Below are 17,038 nucleotides of genomic sequence, written 5' to 3' on the forward strand. Positions count from 1 at the left end.
GCCATTCACCTGCTCAAGGACAACCCCTGCAAGGCTCAGCCCCCTCCCACTGTCCCCAGGGCTGGGCAGCTCAAGGTCTCCAGGTGTTTTAGGTAGGCACTGAGAGGGCAGGGGCCCTGGCTGGTCCTTATGGGTGGTCATCTTTGGTTGTGTTGGAGGAGCAGGTGGGTACTTCATTTTCCCTCCATCTGTCCTCTGGCATGGAAAGAGAGAAGGCGTGGGAGAAGAGGAAGTAAGTCCCCAGGTTAGATAGCCCATCCATGGTCCCATGGGTTCACAGATCCCAGCACTGTAGACCTGCTACCAACCCCACAGAACAGCCCTGACCAATCACAATGGATGCTGGCTGAGAGAACGGGGCAGGGTACTAGGGGTCCCATGTAGATGCCCTTTTAATTGCTGGATTGTGGGGTGAACCAGAGTCCCAGGGGAGGAACAGGAGCATCTAGGGCAGCAGCAGTCTAGACAAAGATGATCTACCTACTTGAACAGAAGTATTTTTGATACTTACCTTAAATATTTTAACAGCTAATATGACTGTGTCAGTGCATTTCAGCCCTGCTACCAACCACAGTGCCCATATTATCACATCAAATCCAATTTAAAACCACATATTTTATTGATGCTCTTCATCAACAATACAGGGCCATATATGCAGATGCTACTCAAGTCCTACATCTGGCTACCTCCCCACCGTTACCCCCCACTGCCCAATCTGTCCGAAGCCGACCCCTACAAGTCTCCCTTTGGCTCTCTCCACCAATGTTCAGCTTCACAGTGCTGAGGCTCCAGGAGGTTGGGAATGGCCAAACCAGCTTCTAAGCTTGAGCGTTGGGGTCAAGAGAGAGCCAAGACATGGATCACCCAGGGCCTCTCTCCATACCCTTCCAATCCCACTACCTAAGTATGACCAGAACTGGGATAGGATGCTTCCAATGACTCCTCCATCCAGGTAACCTGGTCTTTCCTTCAGACCTCTCTACCACATCCTTCCCCTCCAAGTGACCAGCCCTGCTGACCACCAAGATGGCAGAGTGACCATTTTTCTGGGGGTGAGAGTCAGTGCATGGGGGTAGTGACAAGATGCCCCGATGGCAGGAATCTCATTGTCTTGATTACCACTGTATATCAGTGCCTGGAAGAGCACACAATTGGCACTAAATAAATACATGTGGGATGTATAAATGAAGGAATATGGAAGGGAGATGTATAAATGGGTGGAGCCATTACTATATTAGATCTCTAGGGGGTATGAAGGCCAGACCAAGGTAAAGTCCTTCCTGGCTCTGCTCAAGAGCTCAGGGCATTGTGTAGCAACAGCTGCGTTGCCATGGCCACCAGCTGGACATTGTAGGGTGTGGGTTTCAGCCCTGCTGCTTGCATGGATGGCAGACTGGCTTTGGGACCAGTCAGGAGGGGCACATGTGTTGTCCCCACTCCCTCATATGCCCCAGGGGTCTGGTCCTCTGGGTTCCAGAACACACAGCCATGCCTCTATTCAGAGCCATTCAGATAAACAGGGTTGGTCTGGCAATTGCACCCCTATATTCTGGTCTCCCCATTTCACAGCCTCAACTGTCTTAATCTCACCCTTCCAAGTTGAGCATGACCTTCAAGCTCTGCTCTCCCCACCACTGTCCCCACCTGCCCTTGAACTGCTCCATCTCCCTATCCTCAAATGCCAACCCCATTAACTAGCATTGACACCCAGGTAGACCAGTCTCTCCAGACTCTCTCTCCTCAGTAATTGGGTGAGGTCCTAAAAGTTTGCATCATACCCAGCCCACACTCCATGAAACCAAATAACTCACAGGCATCTCAACAGATCTTGCCTCTGGACCTGGCAGTCACAAAGAGGACACCAGAATCTTGGGGTGGGAAGAGATTTTTCCCTTCCCTGACCCTGTGTAAAAATTATTTCCATGGAATGCCTGCTAGATGACTGCCTAGTCTCCACTTGAATACCTCCAGTTTGGGGGCACTCACTACCTCCCCAGGAAGCCATCCTAACGATGAACAGCTTTAGCTGCCAGAATGTCCTTTATATAGGGAAGGGATGAACCCATTTACCTCTCTTATTCTCATTCCCCAAATATTCTAGCACTCAGCCTCTGCTGTGTGACCCTCTCTCTTCCCTTCCCCTAAGCATTTGTATTCCTCTCCTCCTCCTCCTCCTCCTCCTCCTCCTCCTCCTTCTCTCTCTCTCTTTCTCACACACACCCCCTTCTATATGGTTATGTAGTCACATGCCTCTCATTTATCAGTATGTCCCCTTTCTCTCTCCCTCCTCCTTGCCTTCCCAGCATCTAGCAAAGGCTGGAAGAGTGCCAGGGAAAGAAAGCGTCGAGCCAGGACCTGGACTGGGCCAGCTGAAGCAGGGTGCACAGGGGCTGGCAGCTGGAAATCCCAGACCATTGGCTGCTGTGTCCCAAAGAGAGGGCCTTGCAACTTGAGGGTGGGTGGGCAGCAAGCTACTGGGTCCCCCTCTCAATGCCCACAATTCCTCAAAGGGGATCAGGATGCACACTCCTCCTTTCTCAACCTCCCTGGCAGTTGGCAGAGCAGACTTGGTAATTTAAACATTTTGTCATTTTAAACATTTTGCCAGCCTCCCGGTCCCAGGGAGCATCATGTCAGCAGCAAGAATTCATTCCCCACTCCCAACATGGGGCTTTAGAGGAAGAGCCCTAGCAGATGGCAGTGATGGCAGGAGACACGGTAGAGGGTGGATGAGGCAGACAGACAGGCCAAACGGGGACCCCAAGGAGAAGAAACGAAAGCAGAGGCCTCCTAGCAGCCACCTGGCTGGCCCATGGAGAGTGTAATAATGCCTGGATGGCCATTTTTCCTCCTTGTCATAATCCACCAGCCAATGTGGTTCTCTATGGGTCACAGACCAGGGGTAGATGCTAGGACATCACCAGCCCTAGGTTGTAGTGGGGTCATGTGTGGAGACAAGGGTGCCATGGTCTTGTGTTCAGAAGGAGTCAGGACACAGAGAATGATGGGAATATCTGCTACTTGTCCCACTGCTTGGAGCTCTCGCCTCCGACGTTGAACATGGGGACCAGCAGGCCCAGCAGCCACCTCTTACCGAACACCTCCTGTAAATTCTTGCGCCAGGGCCGGGCCCTCACTGATACCCCCTTCCGCACCTGGTGGCGGGTCTGCCCCCGGAGGATCAACAGCAGCTGATGGCAGCAGAAGCCGGCGCAGGCCAGGCCGACGGCAAACCAGAGGTAGAGCATGAGGATGACGAACATTTCAGAACCGAGGACAGCTCCTGCAGGGGGGCGGGGAAACACCAGCATCGCTTTACACCCAGGCCACGTACAGACCTGCCATCACTGCAGGCGCTTTCTTTCCGCTAGGAAGGGAGGGAGATTAATGAGATTGAAGCTACATTTCATGGCAGGCTCGGGGCTGCAGCGAGGGAGAGGAAGGATACCTAGTTGTCCTAACTTTTTCTTAGTGCTGATGGCTCCTGAGGCCAGGAGAGAAATGGGGATGTAGGGGAGAAGGAAAGGAAGCTTCTCTGAGCAGCGCCTAGACACTAACATTCCTTGAGTTAGAGATGCATGTCTTTCTCTGTCCTCTCTTTCTGGACTGGAATCAGGGAGAAGGAATTTTTCTCAGGAGGAGAGAGGGGTGAACTGAGGATCCTAGAGAGGGAGCTGGCACCTGGGCAGCTGTCTAGACTGAAGCACCTTCTCCCTGTGGAGCTGGATGTCTTGGTTGGGAGGGCTCAGGAAACTGACAGCATGATGGAGAACAGGGCCTAGTCATCAAGAAGAATGTCATGAGCTCCCAGGGCAGCACAGAGCTCCAAGTTAGACAATAAATTAGTCATTAATGTTAACATGAGGACACTGGCCACCAGGACACTCAGCCCTTCTCCAGCTTCCCCTGGCCCCCATCTACCTCTCCCCTCATCTCCCCAGGCTCCAGTGTCAGACCCCCGAGGGCTGGGCTTTTCAAACTTGTCCAATCTGAGCAGTGGTGGGCTCAGACACCAGGAGGATATGGGTCTGATTCAAGTTTGCTCATTAGCAGCCCCCTCTTGCCCTGGAAGATTTGATGGTAGCTTCCTGTTTGCAAAGTTGGAGAAAAATAAATCCATCTGCCCAGGGGATTCATCCATTCCAGCTGGCATTTGGAGGAGCCCCTCAGCTGCCTAGGGGCAGCATCGGGACAGGGCTCACATTGGGCTGGCCAACCCTCTGACCTACTTCTTCTTGTCAGCACAGGTTAGCTCAGGCAGCCACATGTAGGGACTGTGGTCCCCTTAGGGACTGTGGTCCCCTTTGGGCTGTGGGAAGGCTGACAGGCAGAGATGGCCCTTGAGCTGGGATGTGAGAACATAGGAGCTGTCATGTGCTAGCCTGCCTTGCAACTCAGCCTCAGGGACAAGTTTGGGCTGATGGAAGCTATTTTCTATGTTTTTTTTTTCTGACACTAAATCCAGGCATGTGGAAAAGACCTTGTGCCCTTCTCCTGGCCCCTTGTGGCAGCTACAAAAGGCTCTTCTGGGGACCTGCTTTTTCTTGAAGTGTTTGAAGTTTCCTAACCTGGTTGCCTCAGCTTTCTGAACTATCTAATAATAGTTCTGCTTCTTTTAGAAAAATCACAGTTTTCCTAAAGGCCTGAATGGTCACACCATCCAATCTCTCCCTCCCTGCTTCCCACCCAGCATTTATAACAGCTTTGACAGATCATTGCCTAGCATCTTTAACATACATTCAGGGACAAGAAGCTCCCTTCCTCCCGAAGTGGCTCATTCACCAAGAAGTAGCCTCAGAGAAGCAATGTGGTGGAGTGGAAGGAATAGAGCTCTGGAGGCTAGCAACCCTGAGTCCAACTCTTGGGTTGAAATCATACTAGTTGTGTGGCTTTGAAGCAACTTAACCTTGCTGAACCTCAGGTTCCTGAGCCTTTAACATGGATATGATAGTACCTACGGCACAGACTTGTGGTGAGGATTGAATGAAATGAGACCTACACATTGGATAGCACATAATAGTGCTCAACAAACCTCAATCCCCTTTCCCTTCTACTGGACTTCTGGTGGCACCCACCACACTGGTGTGCTTATACAAATGCCATGACACAGGTCGGATGGCACATCTCAATTTCCTAGATGAGAAGAACGAGGCTCAGAGGTGATACAACCTATAACAATCCAATGAAGCCAAAAGAAAAGACAACTTGTAAAATCCACCTGGCCAGCCTCCTTCCTCTTTAGCATCAGCTAAAGGCCCATGGGCAGCATCCACCAGAAGACCACGTCCACGTCTAGCTCCCAGGGTCCACACTCACAGCCATCCCATGCTCTGGGGGCAGATATAACTCAGGGGCAGTATCACAGTTGGGAACAACAAGTACCACAGTTGAGCAATAATAGCTCAAACAACTTAGGCCTTCTGATTCCCTCCTGTTCTCCTGAGCAGAGAAGATAGAGACTGCCTTCAACCACTTGGGTTGAGAACAGGGGGAGAAGAGATAGGGAGGGAGACACTGAAGAGGTGAGGTGTATTGTTGGGGAGGGGAGAGATGAAGAACTGGCAAGGGGAACAATGAAAAGTTGGCAAAAGAAGGAGCTGAGATGGGTGAACTGGAGATGAGAAAACTTGGCCTTCTTTTCCTAGTGGGGATGGTGAGGAGGTAAAAGAGAATGTACATCCTTCTGCTGAAATAGGGATCTGGCCTCCAAGGTAGGCACTTACTGGCTCTGTTCTCCCATCAGATCAAAGAAATAGATCCCTCTTTTTTTCTCTCCTGCCTCCCAAACCTAGCACCTCTGGACAGGCCTCAAGCCTGGCTTAGCTCAAATCAAACCATTTCAAGATCCTCCCTTTGGAGTCATTCATTTTTACATGACGAAACTACTTGGAAAAGAAAGTGTAATTAGGTTCTCTGGCTCTCCGCATCCCTCCACCTGTCTGTGCTCACACTCCACCCCCCAGCTCGCCCACCTACCCGGTTATTTCAGTCCCAGCAGCCTCCTATGCTGGCGCTGGGATCCAGGAGGTCTAAGAGCCCTGAGTTCTGGGCCCAGCTCAGCCACCACCTCTCAAGGCAACTCCTCTAGCTGGGTCCTTCCTGGATCTCTGTGTTACCACTGCCAACGGCACGATAGTTCTGTGCCTGCAAAGGACCAGGCTACAGCCCCAACAAAGAGTGAAATGATGGCTCCCTCCAGAGTGGAGCAGAATTTTTAAGAATGTCCAGCCCAAGCACATCAAGACAATCTTGGGTTCTCAGCGGAAGTAACTGCAGTCTGTCTTTCTTTGTCCCTGAAAGGTCAATGGGTGAGGAAACATGTGTCCCCTGTGCTGCTGTGGGGGACAGGCCAGAGCCTGCTTTGCAGCAGTAGTAAGATCCTGGGCAAGCCATGTAAGTACATCTGAGCCTCGGTTTCTCCATCTGAGAAATGTAGATGACAATATCATACACACACATGTGCACACTATCAATTGTAAGAACCAAGTCAATCAGAATCAAAGGCCAGGGTAGGATGGAGAGGAAGGGAATGAAGGAGGGACAAATTTCAAGGCCGGGTAAAGTGGTAAGCGGTAAGAACTGCCACAGATCCCTCTGGGCCAGGTGTCAGGGAGCTGTTCTCGGGGCACGCTATATACAGTCCTCTCCAGGGCGCCCAGCTGAGCACCACTGTGAAGGCCCACATGTCCAGCTTCTGCAGGTTTAAGAGCCTCCTGGAGGGTCAGATCTCACCCCAGTCCTATGACTCTGTGGTATGAGGATGGAGCCATTAAGCATGGCTTCATCTCCAACCGAAGTGCCCTCTACTCGGAGGCATCTGCAGGCTAGAAACACCTAGTGGGGTCAAACATAATGGGCAGGAGGGCAGAACTTGCTGGGGCTGGCCTGGCACCCTGTTGACCTTACTGTGGTTGGTTGGCAAGACCTTTGGAATGCAAAGTCCTTAGGGGCACGTGTGAGCAGAATAGGGGTCCAGGCAGAGGAAGGTCATAAGATGGGTATACCTCACAGCCTGCATGGAAGGATGACCAGCATCCAGTCCACCTGGCATAGAGCAGGTGTATTGCCTGGATCACCACAGTTCTATGAACAAATGGGCAGTGGCAAACAAAAAGGAGATGATGAATGAGGATAGGGGTAGGGAGAGAGCTTGCCAGATGAAATACAGCATGCCCAGTTAAATTGAACTTCAGGTAGGTAACAGTACATTTTTTTAGTATAAGTATGTCTCATGCAATAATTAGGAGATACTTATACACTAAAAAGTTATGCATTGTTTATCTGAAATTATAGTTTAATTGGTCATCCTGGGGCTTTTTTTTTTTTTTGCTAAATCTGGCAAACCTGGGGTTGGGGTGGGGGAGTTTTTGTTAGGGCCCACTCACCAGAGAAGAACTGGCTGATGGAGGTGGGAAGGAGCGTGAGGAAGGCCAGGGGGTGGGCGAAGGAGATGGAAAGGACTGCAGAGATGTAGGCCACGCCCGCCACCATGGAGTACAGGCAGGCAAGGGAGGTGTAGAGGCAGAACAGGACGAAGTTGCGCATGTTTCTGCTGCCAATGCAGTTGCCGGTGAAGAAACAGTGATGGTCATGCCTCAGGGTGACTCTGGCGCACACTCGGCAAAAGTGGGTGCTGGGCGGGGTGCACGGAGCCTTGGAGGTCTCCTGGCAGGCGTCCAGGTCGTCGGGGGAATTCTGGATGACCAGGACGTAATTGCCCAGGGCATTGGTTGAGAGGAACAGGAAGAGTGCCCCGTGGAGCAACGCAGGCGAGAAGAGCGGGGCAGCCGCGGGGTCCTCGCGCATGCTGGGCAGGAAGAGGAAGAGATGGAGCACGAAGGTCACCAGGGAGATGCACAGGAAGTAGGCGGGGGCCACCACGTTGAGCAGCCTCAGGGCCAGCATCTTCGATTACATTCCTAAGGGGCCCAGGGTGAGAGGAAGACTTACTGCGGTGTCCAGGGGGCGCCCTAGGGCACTCCTCGGGCGTTGTCTGTCGGTCCCGCCCCACGAAAATCCGTGCTCCCTGATTCCTGTCCCTCGACCGCCCCTCCACTCTTTCCTGACCCCGGCTCAAGCAGGCATGAGATCCTGAGACCTCAACGGCCCTGGGGGTCAGGCTCCTCCCGGTGCCCGCTCCATCGATTTTTGAGCGACTTCATCGCCCTGACATCTCGGAGTCAGGCACAAAGAGAGCGAGGTTGGGGCTTGTTTGCAGTCTGTAAGGGATGGAGAGCAAGGGGTTAGGGCTCCTTTATGGCAGCCGGAAAGAGCCCAGGTTTGGGGTTTCTCCTTCAGAACCCCCAAGAGGAGAAAGCAAAAGATTTGGGGTGGGGGCTGAAAGAAATGATGGGAGTCCTGCTTCACCTCCCCTTTCTCAGCCCCTGCCCCTGCCCCCGCCCCTGCCCCATCTTGAGCAATACTCAGGGACCTCGTCCGTATGTGTGCTTGTGGGTCTGTGGTATTTGTGTATGTATGTATGTATGTGTGTGTGTGTGGTGTCCCTATGTGTGACTCTGTACGTGTAATCTGTGTGTGCATGGGTGTCTGTGTTTGTGTATATGTATATCTGTGTAACACACGCAGACGCTGCTACCTGGCTTTTAAAAATCAATTAAAACAATCAATACATTCACACACGCGCTCTGGCACCTAGTGGGGTGAGGTGGGGGCAGCAGGAATACCTGTGTCAGCCGGCCGTGGTCAGCCCACCTCTCCACGCTGACAGCCCTAGCTATTTCTTTGCAAAGAGCGTTTTCATTTGAGGCCACGATATCCACCCCCCCCCCCCCCGCCCGCCCCTCTCGCCTGCCTCCCGCCCTCCTGGAGCGAGAAACCCAAACAACGCCGATGGCGCCGAAACCCTTTCGGTACCAACAAGCCAGCTCTGGGCGCAGAATTGGATGCTTGGCCAGCCTTTCTGCTGATCGACCCCTGGCGCCAAGCGCAGCCCCCACCGCATCCCCACTCAACCCCCCAACCCCCCAACCCCCAACCCTGGTTCCTGCCCAGCTTCGGAGGCTACCAGGAAATAGAATTATGGGCGCCCGAGAGAACTTTTCCAAGGGCTAAGGAGTCGGGGAACCCGAGGCGCGAGAAAAGTTCTGGGAAGGCTGCTGCACCCAGCATGGGCGAATGCCACGAGGCCTCCATCCAGGCTGTCCCATCCGATTGGACGACTGATCACCTTGGAGTCCCCTCTGAAGGTGCCAGTGCCCCCGGGGATCCGCGGCCGCCGTGGGAAGCAAGGGCCTCTCTCCGAGGAAGGGGCGCAGTGCAAGACACGCCCATGGGTGGTCGCCGGGGGCTTGGCACTGCCTCTGGCCACGGCGCCGCCCACCCCAGAGAGCCCTCGGCCCGGGCTCCCATGAAGCAAGTGTCTTCCCCACGCCGGTCGCCAGGGGGGCGCAGGAGCAGCCTCCAGATGCGCCGCGGTGCCTGGAAGGCGAAGGACTGGGGCTGGGGGAGAGAGGGGCGTTCGGCGGGCGGCCGTAGCCCGGGCCTTGCGGTGGAGAAGGGGCGGCAGAGAACGCCGGGGCGGCCCGGGGACTCGAGGAGCTGTCCATTCAGCACTGGAGCCGGCTTCGTGCGCGGCGGAGGGCTGCGCGGCCGGAGCCCCAGCGAGGCAGGCAGCGCAGGCAGCCGCCCGCTTCTCGGCCACTGCCTCCTGGACGCCCGGGAAGACTCCCCCTGCGCTGCCCGCGCTGCCTCCCTGCACCGCCGCAGAGGGGTGGGGAAACGAACTCACCGAGCTCTGGTCGCGGATGAGAGGAGCTCTGGACGCCGGCTCTTGCACTCCCCAAGGCTGCAAAGTTGTAGGCTCGGCCCCGCTGGCTCGCAGCCTCCTCACGATTCGCTTCGGGGACTGGGCAGGTAGCGGGGGAGGAGGGAGCGGGCAGCTGCGGTCCTCCCACTTGGGCACTAGCGGGTGGGGGCCAGGAAGCGGCGGGGATGGCATCTGGGTAACCCACTGTCCTGCCACCCCTTCCCCCACTTCTGAGGTCGGAGTTCTGACCACCCCTCTCAGCATCGTGGACTTGCCCCCACCCCTCCCCTAGTTCCCTTGGAGCGGGCTGGGGCACCCTGTCTGACTTCATCCACCAGTACAGCCGGGATCTGGATTCAGCCCTGATGTAGATGCTCTAGCCATCATCTGCTCCTGCCTTTCTGCTGTGGCTGACAACCCTCCCTGTGCTCCACTCTGGGACAGAGAAAAGCCTGGGGGTTTCAGAGCTCAGCCTGCTAGGGACAACACCCATAAGATCAGCGTCATTGTTCCAGAAGGGTTGAGACCCCGACTCTGGAGCCTGTCTCTCTGGGTCTGAGTATCCACCATTCACTACTGTGTGATCTTCAGATTCCAGTTTCCTCATCTGTAAAACCGAGATGTGAGGATTAATATGACAATACATGTAAAGCCCTTAAACAGGGCCTGGCCATGGTAAGCACTATTTAAGTATTTTCATAATTATTGACACTATTTACGGGACTCTAGAACCAGGCACTGTGCTAGGCCTTTAGCATAAGGCAGCTTTGATAATCTTCTTAGCCGAAGCTTGAGGATCCCCACTGTATGGATTAGGAGGTTGAGACACAGAGACGCTAAGTCATATGCCCAGGGTCACACAGCGGGTAAGTGCAAGAGCCTGGACTTGAACTAATGCACGGTCTCTGAGCCTCTACACAATCCAATGCCACTCTAAGATCCAGGGGGAGCTCTCATTTGGGAGAAGGGAGGACAACAGAGGGGTTATCCAGGCACAGAGCTTGAACCAGGAGCCTCTGCCTGGCATCCTGTCCCATCTCCCTGTTGCTATTTCCTTCCCCTTCCCAACTCCACTATTCTGAGGTGGGTGCTGAGAAACACCAAGAGGGTGGGAACACTAGGCCAGTGTGTGTCAAATGGGGGTAGGGGTGAGGGAAGCAGAGGGAGCTTTAGAAATACTGCAGGAATATTGGAGCCACCACCACTGCCTCAGTTTCCTGGGCTGTCATGGCTCACTCCCTGCCCTGTTCTATTCCTCGGGGTGAAGGCAAACAAAGTAAATAAACAATTGTTTATTGCTTTCTCAACTGGTTGATTGATACAAGAGCAATCCTGCTCTGGCAGGTTTGGCTCAGTGATTAGTGTCGGCTCCGGGACCAAAGAGTCACAGGTTCGATTCTGATCAAGTGTACGTACCTCATTTGCAGTTCAGTCCCTGGCCCTAGTCAGGGTCATGCGGGAGGCAACCAATTGATCAATTGATGTGTCTCTCTCACGTCTCTCTCTCTCTCTCTCCTTCCCATTCTATCTGAAGATAAATGGAAAAATATCCTTGGGTGAGGATTAAAAACAAAAACAAAAAAGAAGAGCAATCCCTTCAAATGAGGGCCATATACTTATCAGCTCAGCCTATATTTTTTAGTCATCAGATACTGTTTTCTCTGTATTTTATCAGTGTATATCACAATAAAAAGAATTGGGTGGGGGGAGGAAACCTTCTCATGTTCTGAAAGGGTTTTACACATAAGCAAAAAGAGGAAAAAAAAAAAAAGAAAGAAAAAACCCAGCTTGGACACATTTGCCAGGTGTTGGTCTCTGAGAATCTGTAGCCCTGTGAGTTCCAGTGGCCACAGGGTTGACCCAAGGAAGCACAAGTGGCCTATTTTTTCCTTTAGAGCCACTTTATGTCAAGATCATGGCTGTCTGGGCCCTTTTCACAAGCTCTGCCGCCTCTCACCCAGGCTTGGAAGGCAGGGAGCCTGGAGGGCTTGTTGGGCTGTACTGATGGAAGATCTTCGTTCTCTAAATACCTTGAAATTCCGGTGGTATTTTAAATTTTATTTTGCTTATGGGTGTATGGTGGGAAGGTCTGTGTCTGAATTTGTGTGTGTGTGAGGAGAGAGAGAGAGAGAGAGAGAGAGAGAGAGAGAGAGAGAGAGAGAGAGAAGCTAAATGAATGTCGGAAGATTTCAGGGGCGGGGTGGGGGGAGATTTCACAGAGAGGTTAAGTGACTTGCTCAAGATCCCACAGCTGGTAAGTAGCAAGAAAGCATTCCTGGTCTGTTTCACTGCGATGGGGCCAGAACCAAGGCGAAGTTTTTCAATTGACCTCTCTATTGTTTTTGTCAGGGGCAAGCACCAATTTCTGAAAACCAAATAACATTTGGCTGTACTTCCTCTTAATTCCCTTAAGGGGAGGGGGCTGAGAAACTACTAATGATAGAGCTGAAGCTTTAATGTCCTTTTCTGTTGATCAACTATATTTCTAAATAAATAATTGTTCTTGTCCATTCTACAGCCAGATCTCTTTCCTGGCTGAATGAATAAATACTCTCTACCTCTCCCTCCCAATCTGTCTGAAGATAAATGGAAAAATATCCTTGGGTGAGGATTAAAAATAAATAAATAAATAAATAAAAATAAAAGTTGAAACAAAATAATACTAAGTGCCTCAGTCCCGGCAGGAGATGAGATAGAGTTAGTTTTTCCCCCTCCTATCTTTTCTGGCCTTTATCTTTATCCACAGAAAGTCTTATTTTTCCAACTAAAATGAGAGCTCTTGGCCCAAGTTGGAAATGTTTTGGGGTCTCCTCCGCATCTCCTAACATGACGCTTTGCCCAGAAGAGACACTGAGTTAAAGTATATTGACTGATGAGTTGCTACCGGCCTCTTTCTGAGAGGAAAAGCTGTGTTCCAAGGTCTTTGAAGTACCTGGCGAGGACACATTTGCCATTGAGCTTGCATTCTGCTGCCACCCACACTAGCTATAGTCTCATCCTTCATAAACAGCATCAGAAACTCATTTATAAACCACACACTCCATTGCCTTTGTCATATATTCTTATAGTTAAGCTATGACTATACCTGCAGGCTGTCCCAAGGGGGCAGTGACACAGACAGGCATCTGATTGCTGCCAAGCGCGTCCCCAGAAATATGTGCCATCAATCCTGCTGTTGGTGGTGTTATTTGAATAAAATGAATTCCCTCCCAGGTGGCAATCATTTCATTTTGTCTTAAAATGTGTGCAAAGAGAGGAACTCTATGCAGCAAGCACTTCTGCCTTGGGTAGGAGCGCCATACATGTCTGTCTGGCCCTATAACTTCCCAAGAGTTTGGGGTGGAGAACGTTCCAAGACACAAGGGGTCACACCTAAGGAGGCTCTGGGGATTTCCCTTCATTCTTATGCTCTTATTTCGGAGTGATGGGGGCGGGGGGAGAGGAGGATATAGGCTGGGGTCTCAAGGTTAACTGGTGCCCTGAAATGAAGATTTTAATAGACATCCTTGGACAGGATACACTTTAGTGCCTATGGCAAGTCAGAGGCAACCACAAAGTGCTCCCCAAGCCTCGGAGGGCTTAGCGAGACGCCGTCTGGCCTGCCTGGATTTGGAAAACATACAAGTGTAAATCTTTTTCTGAGCCAACCGAATCCAGGAGCATTGGATTATCCCAGAATTTCAATTTGGAGGTGGTAATTTACTTGGCCAACTATACCCTCATTGTAACAGTAACAGTACTTTGATGTAATAAAGTGCTTTGTAACCTTACAAAATACATCCGCAAAATTAAAATTTTATTCCACGAGTCTCTCAATAGCCCTGCAAGCTAGCTGGGGCAAAAATGATTAAACCCATTTTTCTTATGAGGAAACTGAGGTTCAGAGATTTGCCGCACATTCATTTGTAAGCCTTGCCTATGCTTGAATTAAAATGTGGTTTAACATGCAAACATCTTATTGATACTTAACATTTTCTACAATTGCGTAAAGGAAGCAGGTCTATAACCTACTCCCTCAGAATAAAAGACCTGCATGATCTCTCATTATGTAAGATATTTATGTAAAATTATGTAAATAAAATAAGCCTGCAGCACATTAATCAAATACTCGCAAGCACTTTGCGGTTTGTGGCGCGAGAGTGTGTATGTGATGGGGGCAGTGATGCTCACTCATCATCCAAACCCACATGTCAAGGTAGAAGCAGCAGGTCTGAATGTCAGCCTCTGGGTGACAGGTAACCCCAGCGGTCTCCCTGGTGATTGATGCCTCAGGGTGGAAATCCTGGCTTGACTTGGCAGAGGCTCCTCTGGAGCATTCAGGCTACAGAAGAATGAATGTGATCTTTTACCAATTAGCCCTGGTTTCCAGGGAGCACTCAGGCGGTCCTGGTGGGGAGGCTTCTGCCTGTGGACGGATGTACAGCTCAGCAGAGGAGGGGGCAGCAATATTAACCGACTCTTTCGTCTCAAAGCATGCAGGAGGAAGAAAGAGGAGATGCAGGGAGGGAAAAGAGGAGGAGCAAAAGGGAAGAAAGGGAAATGAAGAGAGGAAAAAAGAAAAAGGGGCTGAGAGAATGCACATTTATCTGACATAGCCTTGGTTTGTGTCTTCATGATGCAGGAGGTCAGGAGGGGCCGGGGGAGATCGTCTGTGTCCCCTGAGAACCCTATAATGCCAGGTGTCCTGGATGGGAGGGAGTGAGACAGAAGGCTGACATCTTAATTAGAGGAGGAGGGAGGTGAGGCCAGGAAAATGAGGTCACTGCAGTGCCCTTGGCTGTGTATAGGACTCTTAAAAATGTTATGGTCCTAGGACAACAGGCAACACAGGGCTCACACCCCTGCCGCCATTCCCTGCCCTGTTCCAGCAGAGATGGCCCACGCCCAGGAGAGAGGCAGTGTGGTGTGATGAAAAAAGCATAAGCTTTGGAATCTGCTGACCTGTTTTCGTGTTCATTTGCTGTGTGACCTTGAGCAAGTTCCTTAGCCTCTCTGAGCCTCAAATTCCTAGTCCACTTAATGGAAATTTTCGCTATAACTTGTAGAATTTGCCAAGAATTTTAGATGACAAAGATACCAACTCAATAGCACCTGCTCTTTCTACTGAAATAGTCCCCCAGCTACCAGGTACCAAATAATTGCTCTTGTTGCATAGCACTTACGGCCTCTATGATGAGTTTGTGTTTTGTTGTTGTTTTTAAAATTTTTTTTCTTTATTGATTTTAGGGAGAGGGAGAGAGAGATAGAAATATTGATGAGAGAGAACATCGACTGGCTGCCTCCTACATGCCCCCAACTGGGAATTGGGCCCACAACCTGAGCATGTGCCCTGACCAGGAATCGAACCAGCAACCTCTTGGTGCATGGGTCCATGCTCAACCACTGAGTCACACCAGCCGTGCGCTATGATGATTTTGTATGTTGGTGTCTCTAATGGCCTGTTTATTGCCTCTTTGTATCTGATAGACTCTAAACCCCCTAGGGCACGCATTTACCTGTCATCTTTGTTTTTGTCGTCTAGACCCAGCCCGGAGCTTGGCATACTGTGAGTGCTCAATAAATATTAGAATAAATAAGAAACAATCTTGAGGGACAAAGGGGCATGAGGGAACTATTTGGAAGTCTATACCTTGATTGTGATGGTGGTTTGTCAGAGTTATAGAACTGTACCCCTCAAAATGGTAGATGTATGGAAATTATATTGCAATATCTGACCTTTAAAAAATAGGCCAGAGGGAGCAGCAGATAAACGGAATTCATCCAAATAAAGATTCATGTTTGCTGACACCCATAAAGTGCCAGGCTGATAGAGGGCCTGGTGCCTTCACACTGGGCATTTTATTTAACCCTTACCACAGCCCTGCCTGATGAAAGTCTGACTCTGCCTGCTTTCTGGGAGGGGAAACGGAGGCTCAGAGTGGTTACACAGCTGGCCAAGATTGTAAAGCTTGCTGGCAGTGGACATAGGTCCAGGTCACTTGATTTCAGTGCCCAAGCCTCACCCAATGTTTTTCCTTCTGTGTCTCTCACCTGTCAACCCTCATACTGACATAGAAATAAAGAGCCCATTTTCCTTATGGAGAGATAATGTATTATGCTGTTGTTGATCTTTTACACTTTAGTATGACTTAGCCAGTCAGAAGCTTTTCTCGGCAAAGTGGGATAGAGAATGAATGGGCTTTTGGCTGAAGACTGGGAGTAGGGTAGGATGGGGAGTAGAGTTAGCATGAACAGACCTGCAGAAGTGTCAGATGGGACCAGAGGATACAAAGGAGCAGAAAGAGCCCTGGAAGGTTTGGCTCAGCGGTTAGAGCATCGGCACACAGACTGAAGGGTCTCCGGTTCGATTCCTGGTCAAGGGCATGTACCTGGGTTGTAGGTTCAATCCCCAGCCCTGGTCGGGGTCGTGCGGGAGGCAACCAGTCAATGTGTCTGTTTCACGTTGATGTTTCTCTCTCTCTCCCCCTCCCTCCCATTCTATCTGAAAAATGAATGGAAATATATCCCTGGGTGGGGATTAACAACAACGACAAAAAAGAAAAGAAAAGAGCAGAAGGAGAGGGGCCACAAGAGCAGTTAGAGGACAGGCTCTGGGGTCGGATTTCAGCTCCACCAGTCACTCATTCTGCTACCTTGAGCAAATCAGTCAACCTCTCTCTGTCTCAGTTTCCTGGTTTGTAAAACAAGGTTAATTAGCCCTGGCCCATTTGGCTCAGTAGTGGGAGTGGACTGAAGGGTCTTGGGTTTGATTCCCAGTCAAGAGCATGTGCCTGGGTTGCGGTTGGGGTCCTGCAGGAGGCAGCCAATAGATGTGTCTCTCTCATGTCGATGTTTCTCTCTCTCCCCCTTCCTCCCTTCCACTCTATCTGAAATCAATGGGAAAGTATCCTTGGATGAGGATTAGCAACAACAACAAAAAACAAGGTTAATTAAAGTTTCCACCTCATAGATTGTTACATAGATTAACATTTAGAATAGTGGCTGGCATAGTATTAAATAAGTAATATCTGTTGTAATTAATTAGGATTAGGTTTTAGACCTGTGACAGAAACTCCAAGAAAACACTGGCTTAAACTAAGATGGAAGCTTACTTCACTCTCGCATTAAAGACGTTTAAAGGTGCTCTTGAGTCACCCCCACGCAGACTGCTTGCGGTTTGTGAGCCAAATACAGTCCTTGCTCCGTCTATACTTGGATGTCTTCACCTTCAGGGTGCCCGAGGAAGTGGTGTACCGTGGAGAGGAGGAGGTGCAGACTTTTGCCTTCTAGGCA

General features: G+C 50.9%; 1 protein-coding gene across 1 annotated transcript; it reads right to left on the minus strand.

Moving 5' to 3' along the window:
* Window positions 1–2,657: 2,657 nt before the first annotated feature.
* On the minus strand, window positions 2,658–9,930 carry ZDHHC22 (zinc finger DHHC-type palmitoyltransferase 22). Its single transcript, XM_036278158.1, has 3 exons — window positions 9,749–9,930; window positions 7,386–7,919; window positions 2,658–3,283 (listed from the first exon to the last, which is right to left on the minus strand). The coding sequence occupies exons 2-3, from the start codon at window positions 7,903–7,905 to the stop codon at window positions 3,018–3,020; spliced, it is 786 nt and encodes a 261-aa protein (XP_036134051.1). The 5' UTR covers window positions 7,906–7,919; window positions 9,749–9,930; the 3' UTR covers window positions 2,658–3,017.
* Window positions 9,931–17,038: the final 7,108 nt, after the last annotated feature.

The sequence above is a fragment of the Molossus molossus genome, unplaced genomic scaffold (assembly GCF_014108415.1).
Source record: "Molossus molossus isolate mMolMol1 unplaced genomic scaffold, mMolMol1.p scaffold_m16_p_1, whole genome shotgun sequence".
Lineage (NCBI taxonomy): Eukaryota > Metazoa > Chordata > Mammalia > Chiroptera > Molossidae > Molossus > Molossus molossus.